The 19,309-nt window shown below is 28.6% G+C and overlaps 3 protein-coding genes across 6 annotated transcripts; 1 reads left to right on the top strand and 2 right to left on the bottom strand.

Annotated features, from left to right (window-relative positions):
* Positions 1–574: 574 nt before the first annotated feature.
* On the bottom strand, positions 575–12,079 carry LOC145749316 (uncharacterized). 4 transcript variants are annotated; one of them, XM_082565077.1, is made up of 20 exons: positions 11,949–12,079; positions 11,406–11,498; positions 10,628–10,814; positions 9,935–9,999; positions 9,701–9,772; positions 9,383–9,528; positions 8,890–8,978; positions 8,694–8,757; positions 8,157–8,229; positions 7,812–7,904; positions 4,982–7,367; positions 4,533–4,618; positions 4,326–4,386; positions 3,719–3,816; positions 3,534–3,588; positions 2,913–2,971; positions 2,297–2,839; positions 1,299–2,218; positions 1,100–1,189; positions 575–911 (listed from the first exon to the last, which is right to left on the bottom strand). In XM_082565077.1, exons 1-20 carry the CDS (start codon positions 11,983–11,985, stop codon positions 837–839), a joined length of 5,292 nt encoding a protein of 1,763 aa, XP_082421203.1. In that variant the 5' UTR covers positions 11,986–12,079; the 3' UTR covers positions 575–836. The 4 variants fall into 4 exon arrangements, with proteins under 4 accessions (XP_082421203.1, XP_082421177.1, XP_082421186.1 ...); XM_082565051.1 differs by having other exon boundaries at positions 1,299–2,839; XM_082565060.1 differs by having other exon boundaries at positions 1,299–2,839; positions 2,913–2,968.
* A 602-nt stretch (positions 12,080–12,681) lies between these two features.
* On the top strand, positions 12,682–13,170 carry LOC145763919 (beta-1,3-N-acetylglucosaminyltransferase lunatic fringe-like; the record flags this gene model as incomplete). The annotated part of the gene is made up of 1 exon (XM_082575477.1): positions 12,682–13,170. A coding segment is annotated over one exon (396 nt), but the record flags the coding sequence as incomplete, so codon positions are not given.
* A 4,467-nt stretch (positions 13,171–17,637) lies between these two features.
* LOC145763917 (chondrolectin-like) lies at positions 17,638–18,036 on the bottom strand. The gene has a single exon (XM_082575472.1). It carries the CDS (start codon positions 18,034–18,036, stop codon positions 17,638–17,640), a length of 399 nt encoding a protein of 132 aa, XP_082431598.1.
* Positions 18,037–19,309: the final 1,273 nt, after the last annotated feature.

Here is a 19,309-nt window from a genome sequence, read left to right as displayed (position 1 = left end):
TATATATCAATTAATAATTATTTTACTTTATGCAATTTTTATTGGGACACATTTTAAAAATGATAAATTACTTTTATGCCTTTCAAAATTAACTTTTAGTTCATATTTTGCACTAATTGCCAGTTTCAATATGTATATTACTAAGATTGAGCTTGTTTAATAAAAAAGATTATGCAATACTAAAGAGTGTTTGACTGTAGTTTGGTAAGTTTTAAGGACATTTAAATTGGGTGTCAAAGAAAATCTTTTTTCGGTAAATGGTCAAGTTATATATACCTAAGTTACGCTCCAAGGTTAAGATTTTATAATACAAGTAAAATTTAAATTGATTATTTGGTCCAGTGTTAAGTTAACATTAAACTGTTTTATGTGATAGTTGACTATATTACAATATATAACAACATTACTTAGTCATATTTTTCCTTAAATATTATTTTGTTTAATGGCATTAAAGTGATGTTAACAAAATGGAAAATTAATTTTCTTTTCAAGACATTATCGTTATGTTAGCCTTTTTGTATTTCGTTTATATATATTTTTTATTTTCTTATAAAGTTATTGGTAGTATTTAAAGAAAAAGAAGTCAGCCAAATCATTGTGTAAAATTAGTAATATTCCATTAAATCTAGCTTTTGACATCTTTTAGTTAAAGGTATATAAAAGAAGTAACGCTTACAGTGTATGGAAAAAAAAAACTTAAAAAAATTATAGTTGAATTCAAAAATAAAATAAGTAAACTTAGATATAAAATAAAACAAAAACTGCAGTGCAGATAGCACATGGAAATTGGATTAAAAAAAAGATTAAAAAGTGCACACAAAGATTGTTCAACAGATTCAAGTGTTGGGCTCATAAACTATAGTTGACAGAAATTTAGAAATATCCAAGTTATCTAATGACTTTTTGTTGCGCTAAAAAAAACACAAAAGAAAAATTTTAATTTGTACAAAATTTGGATTATGTATTGTTGATAATTTCTATCATAAACAAAACAAGAAAAAAAACCCTAATTTTATTTTAAAACTAAATCCATATAATGTTCTCCTACGAAAAAATATCCATTTTTTTAATGATGATAAAAATTTAAATATTTTAATACCTTTATTTTTTTATTTTTCTTCTTGGAAGAAGTAAGATCTTGGGAAGCACTGGAAATAGTTGAAATTGTTGACATTGGGGACATAATCAACTAAAAACATAAATAGTTTGTGACGAACTAATTTAACACTAAAAAAAAAAATTGCAAAAACAACACAAATATGGCAAAAGTCTTGCTCTAATATTTTTAATTTTTTTACCTTTGGATCAGATGTCGTCCTAGAATTTACAGTATTTAAATCAGGGGTAATAGATAAAGGCGAGTCAGTTTTTTCCTTGTCAAAAACCGAAATTTCTTTTATTATAGGAGGTGGCGTAACTAGCTTCGATAAACCTAACTTTGAAGGCGAAATAGGAATACTAGTGAGATTAATTCTACGCAAACTGTTCTTTCTAAGTCTACTCTGACCGTTTTTCGACATTTGCAAAACTTCTTGACTACAAGGACTTAACACATTTTCAAAATCATTTTTTTGATTGGATTTTGACAGTGTAACTCCACTGTCAGATGCTTGGCCATCTTGGTGTTGTGAATTTAAGGTAATGTTTTGATTAATTTGAGGGCCTCTGTGTTCTGAATTTGATGTTTTTGGATCAAGTTTATTGTTTGTATCTTTGATTGTTATTTTCTCTGGTGATAATGAAGATGTGGTATCACTTAAACCATGAACTTGGTTTAAAAGTTCACTTACTTTTTGATCAGATAACCCTAATAAAGCATGTGAATGATTACTTTTCCGTCGCTTTTTTGAACTGTGTTCCCTCGACTTTGTTTGTTTTCGTTTTTTAGAAAGCGGTTTAGTTGGATTAGGAAGTTCAACGATAAACTCTTGACCATGTGAGATTAAAGTTTTAGTTTTATTGTTTAATGGTGTTCGGTGCTCATCTGAATCAGTATTTTCGATGATTTTCAAACTCCCCTCTGAAGATTGACTCGGTGAAAAAGAGACTTTTTTTGATTTAGTTTTACTATCATGAGAAATAATTTTGTCTTCAAATAAGTCATTCAATAAATCTTCATCATGAATCAAGGACGATTTTAATTTTTCTTTTTTCTTCTTTTTTGCCCGTTTCTCTTTTTTGTTCTTTTTCTTTTTATGTTTCTCTAATTTTTGTTTAACTGTAGAAGAAGTTTCATTAGAATTTGTTAAACTTTTATTTGATATATCAATCAAGTCTTCATTCAACTTAAAATTACCCAAAATTTCAGGTTTAGGAACAAGTTCTACAACTAGATTTTTGTTCATTTTGTCCATTAAAGAAATATTTAAATCAGATTTTGTTTTATCCTCAACCAATAATTTAGATTTGGGGCTTCGCTTGGTGATTGAAATGACATCAGATTTTAAAATCTTCGAAAAACTTTTACCGCCTTTAGAAGTATTTAATTTTTTTGGTGACATTTTGGTATCAATGATATTTCGATTTTCTTTAATTTTAGACTGAGGGACCTCTTTTTTAATTTTTTCAGGAGTTTTATTAATTGGTTGGTTTTCAATTTTGTTGTCTCTTTCATTTTCAACATTAGATCCATTCTCATTTGTTAAATTAATCGCAGAAGATGTTATAATCCTTGATAAAATGTCATCGTTACTCCCCATATTATTATCCAAATCAATTTGTTGTTTAATGTAGTTGGGTGTTGATGTTGTAAGAGGTGTAGAAAATATAGTTGACAAATTAATATTTTCGTTAAGCTTTGAAGGTTCTACATAGGAATTACTTAAAGTGGTTGGAATACCTATAAAAAAACATTTTTTTTAAATTGCAAATTTTTAAACCATGAGTTTTATTAATTTAAAACTGTTACTTACTTAGATTTGAAGTAGTTAAAGTTTTGCTTGTATTCGGGGTTGGTTTTGGAGCAATTCTTCTAAAAAAAACAAATTTTAAATTAAAACATTGACTGGCTGTGCGCTTACTGGTAAAAACATTTGCTTCAATACAAAAAGGCCTGATTTTAATTTGCATGGCTTTTACACTATGTTCCTGGAATTAGGTGCTTAAAAAACATGACAATCTCCTGCTAAGATACCATGTTTTGCAGGATTTTAATCAATATGATCATACAATAATATCTTAACTATCGCATTTATTATTAATAAGATCTATACTGGGTTTGGTGACCATGCCATAACATACTTAAAATCTTTATGTAAATATTAATACTTTTGGCATGTTTTAAATCATTAAATTGATTTTGTCATTTTTTCCCGTCGCATTGTTGTTATATTAATTGTATATCGTATTTATTATTTAGTTTTATCAATGTGCGAAAAACCAAAATAAAAAAAATAAAAAACTGGCAAAGTCAACCTGATGCTGTGGATGGGTAACAAATGATATGCTATATATTTAGGTTAAGTCTGTTTTTCTATGTCAAGTATAAATAAACAAAAAACATAACAAATGATTTAAAATATTTAAACTCTCACCTAAGTGGAGTTGAATCAGTCGAAAAATTTAACTTTCTTGAGGAAATCATAGGATCTAAAATTAAAGTTAAAAAAAAATTTTATTCAGTTAGTCGACTACATTATTTTAAATTAACAAAACAATTAAAAAAATTACAATAAAATAATTGTAAGTTACAATAATTAGAATAAATTTAAACATTTACCAGGTTTAGGTATACGTTTGTTCGGTGAAGTTTGATTCAATATAATTGGTGTTCCAATATTAACAACTTCAGATGTTTTACTACAATCCAACAACAAACTTAAATAAAAACAACCATAAAAAATAATAAAACAAAACTTATAATTAAAAAAATCTAACATATATATAGTTTATTACAAAAACATATTCAATTAATACATCCGGCAGCGTGGTGTAGTGGTAAGAACACTTGCTACACCACCATGAGGTTTTGGGTTTAATCCCCACTGGTCTCATACTGTAGCACCCTTGAGTAAGGCGCTATAAACGGTATAACCTCCTGCTGAGCCAGCACTAATCAGCAGCATAATTAACGGTGAATTATAATCTTTATAATATCCCAAACTGCAACAGGCAACTCGAGATTGGGTCGGGGTAACTAATGTTACTTTATGTTTAGGTAGCACATTTAGCTTTCCTACATCAAGGATAAAAATATATACAAAAAAAATACAAAAATTTGCAGAAAACAATAAGATATAATTTATTACTAACATTCTAAAGTTAAAGGTAAAAACAAGTCTGTTAAAAAATTAAATTAAATTTAAATACACATTAACATTAGTTACCTATTGAAGTTTAAATTCTGCTGAATTGAAGGTTTCTGAACAATTAATGAAGGCAATGGGCCTACAAATCAGTAAATTTTAATAATTTATTTTAAAAACCTAAAAATTATGTAAATTTTAAAACCCCAAAAAAAATTGTATTATTGGTAAAAAATTTTTGTTTAAATTTAAAAAATCTAAATAATTTGTCAAATAATAAAAATTTACCATTAGTTTTGGTTGAAGTAAATGGGGTAAAAACCATAGGAGCACCCGTACTACCTGTTGATAAACTTCGTTTCGGGAGCAAGTTTCTAAAATATAATTATTGACATAATTTTTTTTTTATTTATTTATTTTTAATGTGAAAAGGTCGACTTTATGACTTATACATAGAGTAACATCAGTTATTCCAATCCAGTCTCGAGTTGCCTTTGCCAGTTTGGGATATTATAGATTATAATTGCCCAATAATTAAGCTGCTAATTAGGTATTGGCAAAGCAAAGTGTTCTGGCAACTGCACCATGCCACTATTAAGTAGCCAAACATACATTATTTTAATAGATAAACTTAAATATAATGCAACAAAAGCTAACATCTCCAAAAATAATTTAAAATCTGAAAACCTAGATTTAGAAAGTTTTTTTTAGTTAAAATTAATCCACAAATGACTTACTTATAAGAAGGCCGTTTTCGGGTTTCATTTTTTTGACGAACAGTATAATTTGAATTAATTTGAACATTTTTTCCATTCATTTGCTGCAGTGGCGTGAAAGTGTTCGAACTATTACCACTTCGTAGCCAAGTTCTTAAGCTATTATCACTAGGAGGCAGTATAGGTTGGATTTTCGGTGTTTTCTTGTTGACGATATTTTTGGGGGCTTTTTTAGGTGAATTTTCGGTTAAAACAGTAAAAATTCCACTTTTGTTAGAGATTGTAGTGAACGACACCCCCTCAAATGGGTCAGTAGAAGACTTCTGTGTAGAAACAGGTGTAGTTGGATTTAATATTGAAGTTGTAACTGGAATATCTGCTTCCTTATCTGCATTAGAAGCACTTGAAGTTTGTTTTGGGGAATTACTTACGGCAACATTTTCATGTTTGGTTTGCTTTTTTTTATCAGAGCCTTTAACAATTGTTGCCATTATTTGAGTCAACGAAGTTTCGTTTAATAATTCTGTTAAACTTTCCCCAGTTACATCTTTCTTACATAAACTCCCAAATAAAGAGTCATTTGAAACCATATCAGAAGATGGAAGGGGGGTAGTTGCTAATGAATTTTTCATAGCAACTTCTTTGGGAATCTCCTGGTTTGAATTATCAGTATTTTGTTGTTTTATTTGGCAGGTTAGTTGTTGTAAGATTGAATCCATTTTAATATTACTGTCATCGTTGATTACTATAATATTACTATCAGGAACAATATTGTTTTTAATTTCTTGCGTTTGTGAGTTTTTTGTAGTAGTAATTTTAGGTGTTGAGGTTACAATATTACTAGTAGTTGAATCTTTCGTTATTTTTTCTTTTTTTTCTAAATCTGCAGATTTATTGAAATCCAATTTTGTATTAATTTTCATTTCTTTTGAATTCTTTTTTGGGGATTTTTCAGCATCAGGAAAAGTTAATTTTTGTTCATTTACATCAATATTGTTTTTTAAAGTTGAATTCCCCGAAAACGGATCAAAGGTGTTGCCTTCAATGTCTACAGCACTTAATGGTTCATTTACTTTAGTATCTTGTTTTTGAGTAACTTTATTATGAGGTTGATTAAACGTTTTGTCTGGTGATACATTTTGCTCTGTTTTGAAAGTTTTAGAATCAACGTTTAGAGTTTTATTAACTGAATTTTCAAAACCTAAATTATCCGAAATTTGAAAGCTGTCGGTCTCAGAAATTATGTCCGAATTTGAATCTTTATTTTGGGTAGAAAGTAATTCGTCTGTCGGAGAATTTTTATTCTGATTGTTAGTTACCGTTCGTAGACCGTATCTTAAAGAAAGTTTTCTAGGGCTTGTAGTACTTAGTTTTGTAGGACTTGTAGTACTCAGTTTTGTAGGGCTTGTAACGCTTTTCGAATGTAATTTTACAGCTTTTAAAACATTTTCAGGGCTTGACACTGGCGTTATAATTTCAACAATTTTATTCCCTGATTTCCTTGCATTTTTCTTAGACTTTGCACCCTTTTTAATACCTTTTGTTGATTTTTTCGAAGAGGCAAGTTGCTTTTTTGTACCTTTTTTAGGAGGGTTTTTTAACTTTTCGATTTCAATATCACTTTCCGAGCTCATTTTAAGCAATTTTTTATCAGCACTCGCTCTTTTCTTACTTTTAATCTTAATTTTTGGCATTTTTTGTTTCTGTTTAATATGTCCATTACGTGGTTTTGAACTGCGTGTGTTTTTAGAAGGACTGTGGGGTAAAATTGTTAATTTTTTGCTGAAAAATTCACTTGTTTTTATATTAAGTTGTTCCAGAGTTAATTCATTCGATGAATTAGGATCTTGGGTTGTAGAAATATTCTTTTCAATATCTCCACTTATATTAGGACCAATATTAAGTTCATTGGTGTTTTGTTCTGGTTCATCGTTGCTTTTAATTATGACATCATCAATATTCATAGTGACATCATGTTTTGAAATAACAACATCACTTTTAACATCCGTGACCTTGCCACTAGCCTTTGTAACATTGTCATTTTTTGTGACATCACAATTAATTACTATGTCATCATCATTATCTATTTTGACATCGGCACTATTAATTATGACATCATTACTATTACTTATGACATCATTATTATTGGTTATGACATCATTGTTATTAGTTATGACATCATAATGACTAAATCCAGTGTTGATCGTTAACTTTTTTTCAGAAATGTCTGTACTTTCGTTATCATTTTTTTTATCCAAATCTCTTTCCAATTCTTGATTAGTTTTATCCTTGATATTATCATCAGACAATGAAGTTTTATCCTCAATTATTGTTTTGTTTGCAGAGTCTTCGTTTTCAGTTTGAACTGGTGTTTCCCCTTCATCGATATTTAAAGAGGTTTCCATTTCTAAAAAATTCAAAAAATATTGAAAGTGATTTAAATAAAATAAATTGTTCTACATAGAAATTTTATAATGACATCTGTTAATATATAATAGATACATATATATATCTGCTTATCTAAATCATAGGCCAACAAAATGTTCAATTTATAGGCCTACAAAATAAAAAAACTGCCATTTGTGGTGTACGGGTAAATTTTTATGGAAAATTATTAGGTAAAAATTGCGACCATATTAGGACAATTAAAATTCCGGTTGTAGGATATGCTATCAACTAGTTTTACTAAATGGACCTTCTTCAGAAACTAAAATTTTAACAATGAGCATCCTACCAAAATTTAAGATGATTTTTAAAGGCATTCAATAGCAAAGAGTTAGTGTTAAAAAATTACATGTTAAAAAAATGTAAAATAAAAAAACAAAAATTTTGGTTTTTATATTTTACTTACCATTGCTAGTTATAGTAATGTTGTTTTCTTGAGTAAGTCCTAATATTTCTTCCAATTCTCTACTGAACAATTCATCATTTATTTTGGCTGTATCTAAATCAATATTTTTAAGTTTAAAAATAACATAAATTTTAACTTCACAATTGAAAACGATTATACAAGTTTAAATTGCAAACCCAAATACAATTTTAGAGCAAAACCGAAAATAACTAACCTAGCAAAATATTCAAAAATCTAATTATTTGATTAATAACATATACTTAACATTTAAAAAAAATAGGTAAAACATATATAAAAAAAGTTATCCAAAAGTAAAATGTTTTGAAAATAATGAAATAAGTTAACCTGTTCCAAGTTGTAGAGAATCTAACGTCATTTCTGCAACTGATTCTTGTATTTCCATATCTTTCATTCTAAACTAAATTCAATATTTTACGTTATTTAAGTAAGTAAATAAATTAAAATGAATGTATTTAAATTACCATAACCCAAAAAAACAATTTTTGTTGTTTAACAAAAAAAAAAAAAAAAAAACATAACATTTTAGGAAGGTTCATTATTTTTAATTTTTTTACAAACCTTATTTGTCCTCGATTTAAAAAGAATGACTTTAAGGCCACATTTGTTGACCTGACCCAGTCTTAAATTCACTACAGCAGTTTGAGATAGCATTAATTATAATTACCTGATATTTTAATTGACACTTGGTTTTTGGCTTAGCAATAGTTTATTGATGCTTATAGTGCCTTACTCAAGAGCACTGTTTTTTAGAAACAGAAAGTTTAGGTAATAAAGTCAAAGTTTAGGTGGTAAAGCCAAGTCTTTTAACCAATACTATGGTAGTAAATCTATTATATATATAATATAAATTAAAATACTCACAATATCTAAGTTAGAATTACTAGATTGAATATTATCTTTAGATGGGGATGGTATAGTGGGGGAACTAAAAACAAAAATATTTTAATTTAAACCTTGTGAAAAAAACTTTTAAAATTTTCATTAATTACTAAACGTTAAGTAAATAAATCTTAAACAAAAAAGCCAAAAAATTTTACAATAAAGCTTTAATTTATACTTTGAACATTTTTTGATCTGGGTCATGATAGTTGCTCCAACAACAGCGATTGTTTCTTTATTATTATTCCTTACACTTTCCAGAATTTGCTAAAAATAAAAACATATGTATGCATATATATTATTTTTGGTAAAAATGAATACTAAAGTCGTGTATTTAAATGCCTATACTTCAATGCTGTTTAGTGTTAAGGACACATTGCTTAACTGTGTAAGGTCATGGGTTTGATCACAACTGCTTTCAGGACCATAATGTTGTATCCTAGATTAAGACACCAGAAACAATATAAACTGTTGCAAGCCAAAAATAAATTGACACTTTAATTTTAAAGTAATTAAAAATAGCAATATTAAAATTACTTTAGCCAACTTGAAACTGGGCCTGGGTAACAAATATTAGCCTATGGTTAGATTTTAAAGTCGATCTTTTAACATTAAAGATAAATAAATACATAAATTTTTAAATAAAAATTGCTTAAAAATAGCAAACTTACATTATAATCTCTATCATCATTCTTCTCTTTACTTTTTTTTACATCACTTAATCTTTTAGGAACCCCTTGCTTTAACTTTCTTCTGTTTGTAGTTTCGTTGTTCGATGTAGGTTTTGGGGTTGACGTTGAAGGCATATTTTCCTTAGCTAAAAAAACACCGAAATTGGTTTTTCTTTATTTTGAAAAAAAATTTTATTAGTTTTAAATTAAGCAAAGAATTAACAAATAAATAAAAAAACTAATTATTTACTGAAACAAAATAAACACATTTTAACAAAATCTGCTTCTTGAATTTAAAATTTATTACAATAAACTTACATTTAACTTTCAATTTAATTCTATTAAAAGGTTTCTTTTTAGAGCAAATTTGAAAAGGAGACATCACTGTTTCTGAAAGTTGAAAAAGAAATTTAATAAGTTATGTTTCAATTAAATTTTGTAAAAAATAAATTAGTATTGGAAAATTAAATACAGTTTAACTAAAATAAAAAGAAAAAGAATTTTTATTGAGAAATGATAAATTGTTTAATTTTTTATAAATAGAACACTTACTGGTCATTTGATTCTTATTTATGTGATTATTCTGGCAATCCATCATAGAAGCAATTTGATAAGACCTTAAAATTATAATAAAAAAATCAATCCACCATCAAATAGTATTAAAATATATTTCTAAACTTAACCAGGTGAAATGTATCTGAGTACTTTATGTTCTTTAAAAAGGACCGTAAAAATAATAAGATGTAAAAAGACTTAGATACCATGGTGATTTTCAAGTAAGGGTTTATATACAGAGTAAGGGTGTATATATATATTTTAAAAAATAATAAAAGTTGTAAAAAATTTAACAAAACAGAAAAGGTAATAAGTTTGTTCAAGGGTCAAAAACTACCCATGATACGGTAACATCATATAACCACAGTAAATTTTTTTTTATATATATATATTTAACTTTATAGAAAAGGTTGAATGCGCAACTTCAACAGAGTAACATCAGATACTCCCACCCAGTCTCGAGTTGCCTGTCGCAGTTTGGGATATTATATAGATTATAATTGCCTGATAATTATGCTGCTGATTAAGTGCTGGCTCAGCAGGAGTTCATACCATTTATAGCACCTCGCTTAAGAGCGCTACAATATGAGATCAGTGGGGATTGAACCCACGACCTCATGTGGTGTAGCAAATGTTTCTACCACTACATCAAATACCATATTTTATTTGATAAATCAGTCGATAACTTACTTAATAGCTGACATATCTGCTTCTAACTGCTTCCACATGTTATATAATTCTTTCGATTGTTTCGATGATTTTGTTTTAGATTTTAAATAATTCAATTCAGTATTTTTCATAAGTGAATACTCATTCAGTAAAACACATAGAGTTTTGCCAAATACCGTTAACGTTTGTAAATAATCTGATGTATATCCTGTAAAATTATTAATATTAGCTTATTACAACAAAAAAATTAAATGAATAATAATAGGGATTTGCAAACGTGTATATACAAAATTAAATTTGGTTGACAAACAATAATGCATACATAAATACACAATTTTTTAACTTTTTGATATTGTTTTTAGTCATTTAGGAAAACTTTTTAATTTTCGAATATTTAAGCAATTGCTAACAAGTATTTTGCCAGTAGGTTATTGGCTTAACAGAAGTCTGTACTTTTTATATTGCCTTACTTAAGAAGAGTATGACAAAAAACAGTAGGGATCTAACCATTGGCCAGTCTAAAAAGTAGGAAAGTTTTGTGACAAAATCTCGTGAGGCGTCAGTATTGCACGTGCGCGATTTTTTTTTAAACCAGGCATGCAAAATGCCAATTTCAGGCATGCATTTTTTTCATCAAAAAATCTTGTGTGTGTACGCTGCCCTACTTTCCAGAGTAGACCATTGGATCACTAAATTATGCTGTTGGTTGTTAAAAAAATCAACAAATTCAGACAAAAAAGTCTGGCCACCATAAAAACGGCATCAGATAACATAAAACAACAACATAAAATCCCAATACCTTGTTGAAATAAATGTTGGATTCCATACAAATGAGTTGATTCATTTAGAAAAATATTAAAACTTTGCTCACATCCTTCCTGGGCTAAATAACCTAAATTAAATAAAAATTTGTAAAAAGGCAACATTTAACATTTTACAGTCTGACAGGGACAACACTAAAGTACGGGATGCGGGATAGTGCGGGACGGTATGTAAACGTTAACAAAAAATCGCGATATGCGGGACGGGACAAAATTTTTGTACTTTTCTGCAGGATGATTGCTGTTTTTATCCAAAGGGCTAAGGGGTGATGCGGGATTAACTTTAAAGGTCAAGAAATGATGCAAAAATGAATATAAAGCACAAGGGAAAATTAGGGGAGGGTATAAAAAGTCCGTCCTTTTCCGCATTCAGCGTTTTTTTGTTACCGTTTACATACGGCCTCGGTATTTCCCGCATCCCGTATTTTAGTACTACCCTCTGACAGTTAAAAATCTCCAGGTAAAATGTTACAAATAAACAAAGATTTTAAAAACAATAAAATGGTTAAGATTTGGCTTACCCAAAACCAGTCTCGCAATGTCAGAATGTAGTAGCATATTGGTGATAGAATTTATTGAAAAACTATAAAATAACAAACACTAAATAATAAATACTATCATTTTCTAAACAACTTAATTTGCTTTTTTTCGCAGCCGCGGGAAATAAAAATAAAACAACGCAAACAAAATTATAACTGCTTTGTGACTTATGCCAATCAAAATTCATTTTAATTATTGATAATTATCCTCGATGTAAAACACTTTAAAATTAAAATAAACATTCTTAATTTTGTAAACATAAAATTTTATCTGATCACAAATTGCTGAATAAAAAATGGTTTAAAAAACATTGCCAAACAAAGCTGTTACATTATAAAAAAAAAACTAAAAATCGAAAATTTGTAATTAGTTATGTTAAACGGTGTTATTATACCGCGTAGGCGTGTTGCTTAAACCTCCTTTATTAACGTAGATGTTTTCAACCAGTTTTAATGTATCACTTTACTTTAAAATTTGCGTTTTATTCAGGTATATAGAAAACCTTGGATAGATTTTCCTTTTTGTGTATAGTCAGAATACAAAAAATGCGCAATTATTTAACGCAAAAGGAAAAATTAACTTTACTTTTCATTATGTATATGTTTTACACAATAAGGTAAAAAAATTAATCTAGGCCTGGTAAACAAATTGTGCACGTTTCAGTCTATTTAGTTTGCTCAAATGTTAACAAAAGAACTGAATTTTTAAACAAATAATGATTTCTATTTTGGAACTGGCGGTGCTGGATTTTGTATTTCAAAACCTCTTGCTTTAAAAATGGTTCCGGACACTTTTAATGGTTCATTTCTAAATACATCAAACTACATTGGACACGCAGATGACTGTACTATTGCTTATATCATTTGCGTAAATTTAAAAGTTAATTTTACCGAATCTTTACTTTTTCATTCGCATATGGAAAAAGATTTTACTGTGAATGCATCGGCACTAAATGAACATGTTTCATTCAGTTATAATAAGAAAAACATTGTGAATATTGTAGGCTCAACCAAGTATAATGTAACCGTTGACCCAACTCGATTTTTATCGATACATTGCATACTTTATTCGTCTACACCGTTCTGTAAACTTAGTAATAATGGATATTGAAATAATGTAATTGAAAAAGTTTAATATTTGTATTTACTACATGGACATGTTTTATTATGGGCTTTTTTAAGCAACATCTACACAATACATAAATACAACATTGGTTTAAAATATTGATAAATGCAACAAAACAATATTTAAATTAAAATTGTAAAAATTGTGTACATACCATTGTTTATTGTTTTTTTTGTATTGTTTTTATACTGTTTTATTACCCTCATGTTTTTATTGCAAGTATTGTTTTAGTAGTTTTTATTGCATATTAAAAGTAAGTTTACACACCTACCGCACATGTTAATATAAATAACAGAGTTAGCCAAATTGGTTTTTACGGTAGACCGTTAAAGCGGGGTATCCTAGGTTTTACTAAATTAGGGAGATCGTCTCGTCCTAATAAACAGTTAAGGGTGAGGGTTTAATACAATTAGAACCTTTATTATATCGCCACCTAAACGTTAGGCTAAATTACGAGACGATCAAACTTTTCTTGTAACAAATTGGCGAGCGCGCCAGGACCCCGCCACCGTGCTAGCTCTGTTAGATATAGTCAGGACTCTAGTTAAATATAGTAGCTATTTTAATATTACAAATTGTTCTTACCTTTTAAAATTTAACCATGTCTTTTAATTTATATACAACACCGCCTCGATTTATTATTGGCGAGGATTTTATTGATTTTTTAAATGTGTTTAACTCTTACTGTAAGAGCGCTGGTGCTACGGACGATCAAAAAAAACATATTTTTATAAGCTGTATCGATCAAGATATCAAATGGATAACTCAGGAAAAAGATGCTAGTTTATATCCACTTGAATTCGACGAACTAATCAGTAGGGCAATGAAAGCAACAGTGAACGACCAACATGCTTTTAAGATACGAACACAACTTAGCGAACGTATACAAATGCCTGAAGAGGATGTACGCACTTTTGTTTATGCGATTAAAATTTGGGGGATAGGGCTTACCCTAAGGCGGCTGAATGCAATTTAAAATGCAATTTAAAAATAATAAACACTAAATAGTAAATATTATTATTATTTTCTAAACAACTTAATTTGCTTTTCTTTGCATCCGGGGAAAATGAAAATACAACAACGCAAACAAAATTGTAACTTATTTGTGACTTATGCCAATCAAAATTCATTTTAATTGATCATAAGTTATCCTCGATGTAAACCATTTCAAAATTAAAATAAACATTCTTAATTTTGTAAACATAGAATTTTATCCGATCATAAATTGCTGAATAAAAAATGGTTTAAAAAACATTGCCAAATAAAGCTGTTACATTACAAAAAAAAAACTAAAAATCGAAAATTTGTAATTAGTTAGGTTAAACGGTGTTATTATACCGCGTAGGCGTGTTGCTTAAACCTTCCTTATTAACGTAGATGTTTTCAACCAGTTTTAATGTATCACTTTACTTTAAAATTTGCGTTTTATTCAGGTATATAAAAAAGCTTGGGTAAATTTTCCTTTTTTGTGTATAGTCAGAATACAAAAAATGCGCAATTATTTAACGCAAAAGGGAAAATTAACTTTACTTTTTATTATGTATATGTTTTACACAATAAGGTAAAAAAATTAATTTAGGCCTGGTTAACAAATTGTGCACGTTTTGTCTTATTTAGTTTGCTCAAATGTTAATTGAAGTACTTAATTTAAACAAATAATAAACTTAACTTAAGAAAAAGTAGACTTTACAATAAATGTACAATCAAGTTTTTTAAGACAGTTTAAAGTTAGTATTGTGGAATTGATTGCTTGTGCAACCAATCCCTTTACGTGATATGGAGTGATATGAGAGATGGCACATTAAAAGACGCTTTTATTATGTGTGTGGACAACGTAAAGCTAACCACTGCAAACAAAATATCAGCGTGGCTAATAACTGAAAACAAACTATACTCTGTTTTGCAACGTCTAGTGCGGAAATCACGATATCAGTTAGAACCTAACTAACTCGAAGATATACAGCTGTATCATGGGTAAACAAAGGAGCACCAGGAAGCATTAAGCTTTACGAGAAAACGAATAATGTGTATAGACAAACTCCAAAATGTTTGTCAATCAATTATCATTTTATATCGCGTGACACGTCACTTGTTTCCCTAATTTGAGTCATTGAATCGCCTATATATATTTAATTTATTTTGCTTAATATTGAGTGAGATAAAGATTATGTGTTAAACCTATAGTTATCGTTGCGATTATTCGCATTGGTAATCATGTATCGCCAAGTTTACGCCGTTTCACTAATAAAAGTGTGACTGTTAACATACAATCAAGTAGTCTACAAATTAGCTAATCAATTAGTAAGGTTCAACAAAGTAGCTTAAATAAATCAACAGCAAAAATAAACTCTGTCAATCAAACTAAAATAACAATTAACTATACAAATGGTGACCCTACAAGAATAGAAACCTAAAAACTACATTATATAAACTCTACAGTATAAAGTATTTTTTAGTTATTTAATAACAACCAAACTTAATTCCTAAATTTAGATTTTAATAAATATTTTTGTAGTTATATATAAGAATACAAATCATTAAAATGGCCTACTTGGATTTTTTACTTAAAAAACGCAAACGTTTAGCCTTGGGTTTACTATTTCTAACCTGCTTATGGTTTTTAATTGGAAGAGAAAAAAATAAATTCTTGCACTTCAGCAAAAAATTGAAAACTAATTTATTAAACCGAAGTTTTATGCGTTGGGTTGATTCCGAATTACTTAACATTGAAGATATATTTATCAAACAACGAAGAATAATTTTCCAACGAGAATCGATCTTATTTTAAAAACGTGGTTTTTGGAAGCAAAAAATCAAGTTTATTTTATCACCGACGAAGTCGACGAAAAATACAATGACGTCACAAACAATCACGTGGTCAAAACTTCATGCTTAAATAGCCACCAAAATAAGGCATTAAGCTGTAAAATGGGATTCGAATTCGATACGTTTATTAGGTGGTGTCACTTCGACAATGACAATTACGTAAACGTCCATCGATTACGTCACGTTTTATTTAAATTTAATTCGTCTGATGACGTATACATAGGAAAGAGAAGTATATTGGTTCCATTTCCTTGGCTTATCCGCGGAAAAAAATATGATTTCTTTTTTGGAACTGGCGGTGCTGGATTTTGTATTTCAAAACCTCTTGCTTTAAAAATGGTTCCGGACGTTTTTAATGGTTCATTTCTAAATACATCAAACTACATTGGACACGCAGATGACTGTACTATTGCTTATATCATTTGCGTCACTTTAAAAGTTAATTTTACCGAATCTTTACTCTTTCATTCGCATATGGAAAAAGATTTTACTGTGAATGCATCGGCACTAAATGAACATGTTTCATTCAGTTATAATAAGGAAAACATCGTGAATATTGTAGGCTCAACCAAGTATAATGTAACCGTTGACCCAACTCGATTTTTATCGATACATTGCATACTTTATCCGTCTACACCGTTCTGTAAACTTAGTAATAATGTATATTAAAATAATGTAATTGTTAAAAGTTTAATATTTATATTTATCACATGGACATGTTTTATTTCGGGCTTTTTTAAGCAACATCTACACAATACATAAATACAACGTTGGTTTAAAATAATGATAAATGCAACAAAAGAATATTTAAATTAAAATTGTACAAATTGTGTTAAATACAATGGTTAGGATTTATATTTTTTACGATATTCTTTAGCAGAATACAACATTATGTGTTAGTATTAGGCGTGTCTAACGATGATTTGACGTTTTTTAGTTCTAATTTAACTTCGTTTTGTATATCTTTGTTGTGGACAATACATAACAAGAATATCAAAAAAACTAAAAACAAAATTTGTTTTTGTAAAATTTTGAATAAAATCTTTAAATTACATTTATTAAGGTTAAAATCGATCCAAGGACCTAATATTAAGTAAAATGGCTGACTTCACTACACAAAGTCGTTGGTTTAATCCTTATCGCATAATTTAGCATTAAACCATACGAACTTTTGCCAAGCCAAATACAAATTGGTAGGTGAAATTTAAGGCAGTTATATTTAATAATATTTCAAAGCGACAAGGAAAACTAAAAACTGCATAAGGGTAACAAATGTTATTCTATGTTTAGCGCACATCAAGAATAGGTAAATCCAAAAAACTACCTTACAAACCATGTATTATATCAATTAAAGGAATGATATTGCGAACTGTAGTTTATCGTTATTAATATAATGATAACTTACCCTGTAGTGAAGTAAAAACAGCAAAAATGATTGCCACCACTAGCCCTCCTTCCGTGGCACAGACCCTTCAGTAGTTTGTATGTAGTCTTGTTTGCAAAAACACAAACAGGTCTTATTATCTATCACTTCACAAGGTTTAGTACAGCCACCATTTCTGCATAGGTATTCACTATCGCAAAATCCTAAAATAGAACATTTTTTTCTAAATCTCCTTATATAAAACATAAAGCAAAATGTCAGTTTTATAACCCAAAATTTATATAATCTAATAGTATGTCAACATTTATATTTCGATTTATAATATTTTATGAAGGTTAATAATAGTTAACATTACGCCATTGGCAAATATATCCCGATCTCTTATAGATGGGTTCATCGAACCAAGCTCCAAGTGGCCAGCCGTGTAATCGATCTGTTGCTAGAATTACAAGATAACCTGAATTTGAATTGGATTCCTTTTTATGCCAATTTTCATAATTCGCATCAGTTCCATTATTAGGTTGGGGTACTGGTGTACCATCAAACCATTTCCATGTATATGGCAAAGGGTTACCACTTGCACCAATTAAGTAAGTTTCATACCAATTTTTTGTTGTCGCACTTTTCCATTTCCAAAGTTGAGTTTCAACAACTTTTTGAGTTTGTAGGTCTTTGATCATGAGCAAAGTTCCTCCTATTTCTTGGCATTTGAGTTTAGCTTCATGTTGGTACATTTTAGGCGTTTTTTTCAATGTAGAGAGAATCTCATATCCGTGGTGTATTATTACTGCATCAGCTTCGCTGCCTGAAAAATACCTGCTGTTTTATTTTTTTTAAATATTTAACAGCTAGAAATTTAACATATTTTATGATAATTTATAAAATGTTTAACACATAAGCAACAACCTAACCTTAAATCTCTAAATAACTCTTACAAAATGTATTTACCTTTACATGGCGTTGTGGCGTAAAAGGAAAATTAGTAACGTCAAACAAATATATTTCCAAGTCATACTTAGTTTAAAATGTGACAACCTAAGTAATCTTTGTGTCTTATTAAAAAAAAATTTCAATGAAAACAAATTAATGCAAAAATATTTAAAATAGAACTAACAGACTTGTGCGTTAAACATTTAGCTCAATTCTTTTCTGAGTTTAATTATCGCTTTCTACTGGAGCAAAATATAGATTTACAAATTATATAAGCTCTAATCATGTTATTTTTAATGACATATGTGATTGTCTATCATATATTATTGTATTATATTGACATTTTACTATCACATTTGTTTGTTTTTCGTGTTAGCATTGCCGATGACAGTTTTATTAGCCTAACATGTTACAATTTCAAATACGATTTTAAAGTGGCACATATGTTGTTCTATCTACTGTCATCAGTACATAAGAAATTAAACCGAAATTGCTTTTTTTAAATAAGTAGGTAAACGTTAACGTTGTAAACAGACTAGTTGTTTAAAACAGTTGTTACAGTATATTGTGTTTTATCCGAATTTAAACTTAAAACAACCTTTAAACAAAAACGAACTACAATTTCATACTTACCTGTATTCAAAGCTTTATTATGAATACACCAAAGCTTTATTATGAATACACCCGTATTGTTGTAAAATTATACCCTCTTACAAACCATTCTTGAGGAACTTCGAAATAAATGTATAAGAAAAACAGTATCACAGGACAAGCAGCTTTATTATGAATACACCTTTATTATAAATATTCACCTTTATTATAAATCTTTATTATAAATATTCAAAGCTTTATTATGAATACACCCGTATTGTTGTAAAATTATACCCTCTTACAAATTCTTGAGGAACTTCGAAATAAATGTATAAGAAAAACAGTATCACAGGACAAGCAGATGACTGTACTATTGCATATATTATTTGCGTTACTTTAAAAACTAACTTCACCAAAAATTTACTCTTTCATTCGCATATGGAAAAAGATTTTACTGTGAATGCATCGGCGTTAAATAAACATGTT

Source organism: Corella eumyota, chromosome 1, assembly GCF_963082875.1.
Source record: "Corella eumyota chromosome 1, kaCorEumy4.1, whole genome shotgun sequence".
NCBI lineage: Eukaryota > Metazoa > Chordata > Ascidiacea > Phlebobranchia > Corellidae > Corella > Corella eumyota.
The sequence above is the reverse complement of the archived record's forward strand: the minus strand, read 5'-3'. Positions and strand labels throughout refer to the sequence as shown.

What these genes read in the sequence shown, in the direction of transcription:
- LOC145749316 (XM_082565051.1), bottom strand. Translation starts at nt 11,985, where the DNA reads ATGCTACTACATTCTGACATTGCGAGACTGGTTTTGG. An exon ending in CCAACATTTATTTCAACAAG is followed by an intron (nt 10,815 to 11,405) that starts GTATTGGGATTT and finishes ATAATTTTACAG; the next exon opens with GATATACATCAGATTATTTA. An exon ending in AGAAAAATAAAAAAATAAAG is followed by an intron (nt 912 to 1,099) that starts GTATTAAAATAT and finishes TGTTTTTTTTAG; the next exon opens with CGCAACAAAAAGTCATTAGA.
- LOC145763917 (XM_082575472.1), bottom strand. Translation starts at nt 18,036, where the DNA reads ATGTACCAACATGAAGCTAAACTCAAATGCCAAGAAATAGGAGGAACT.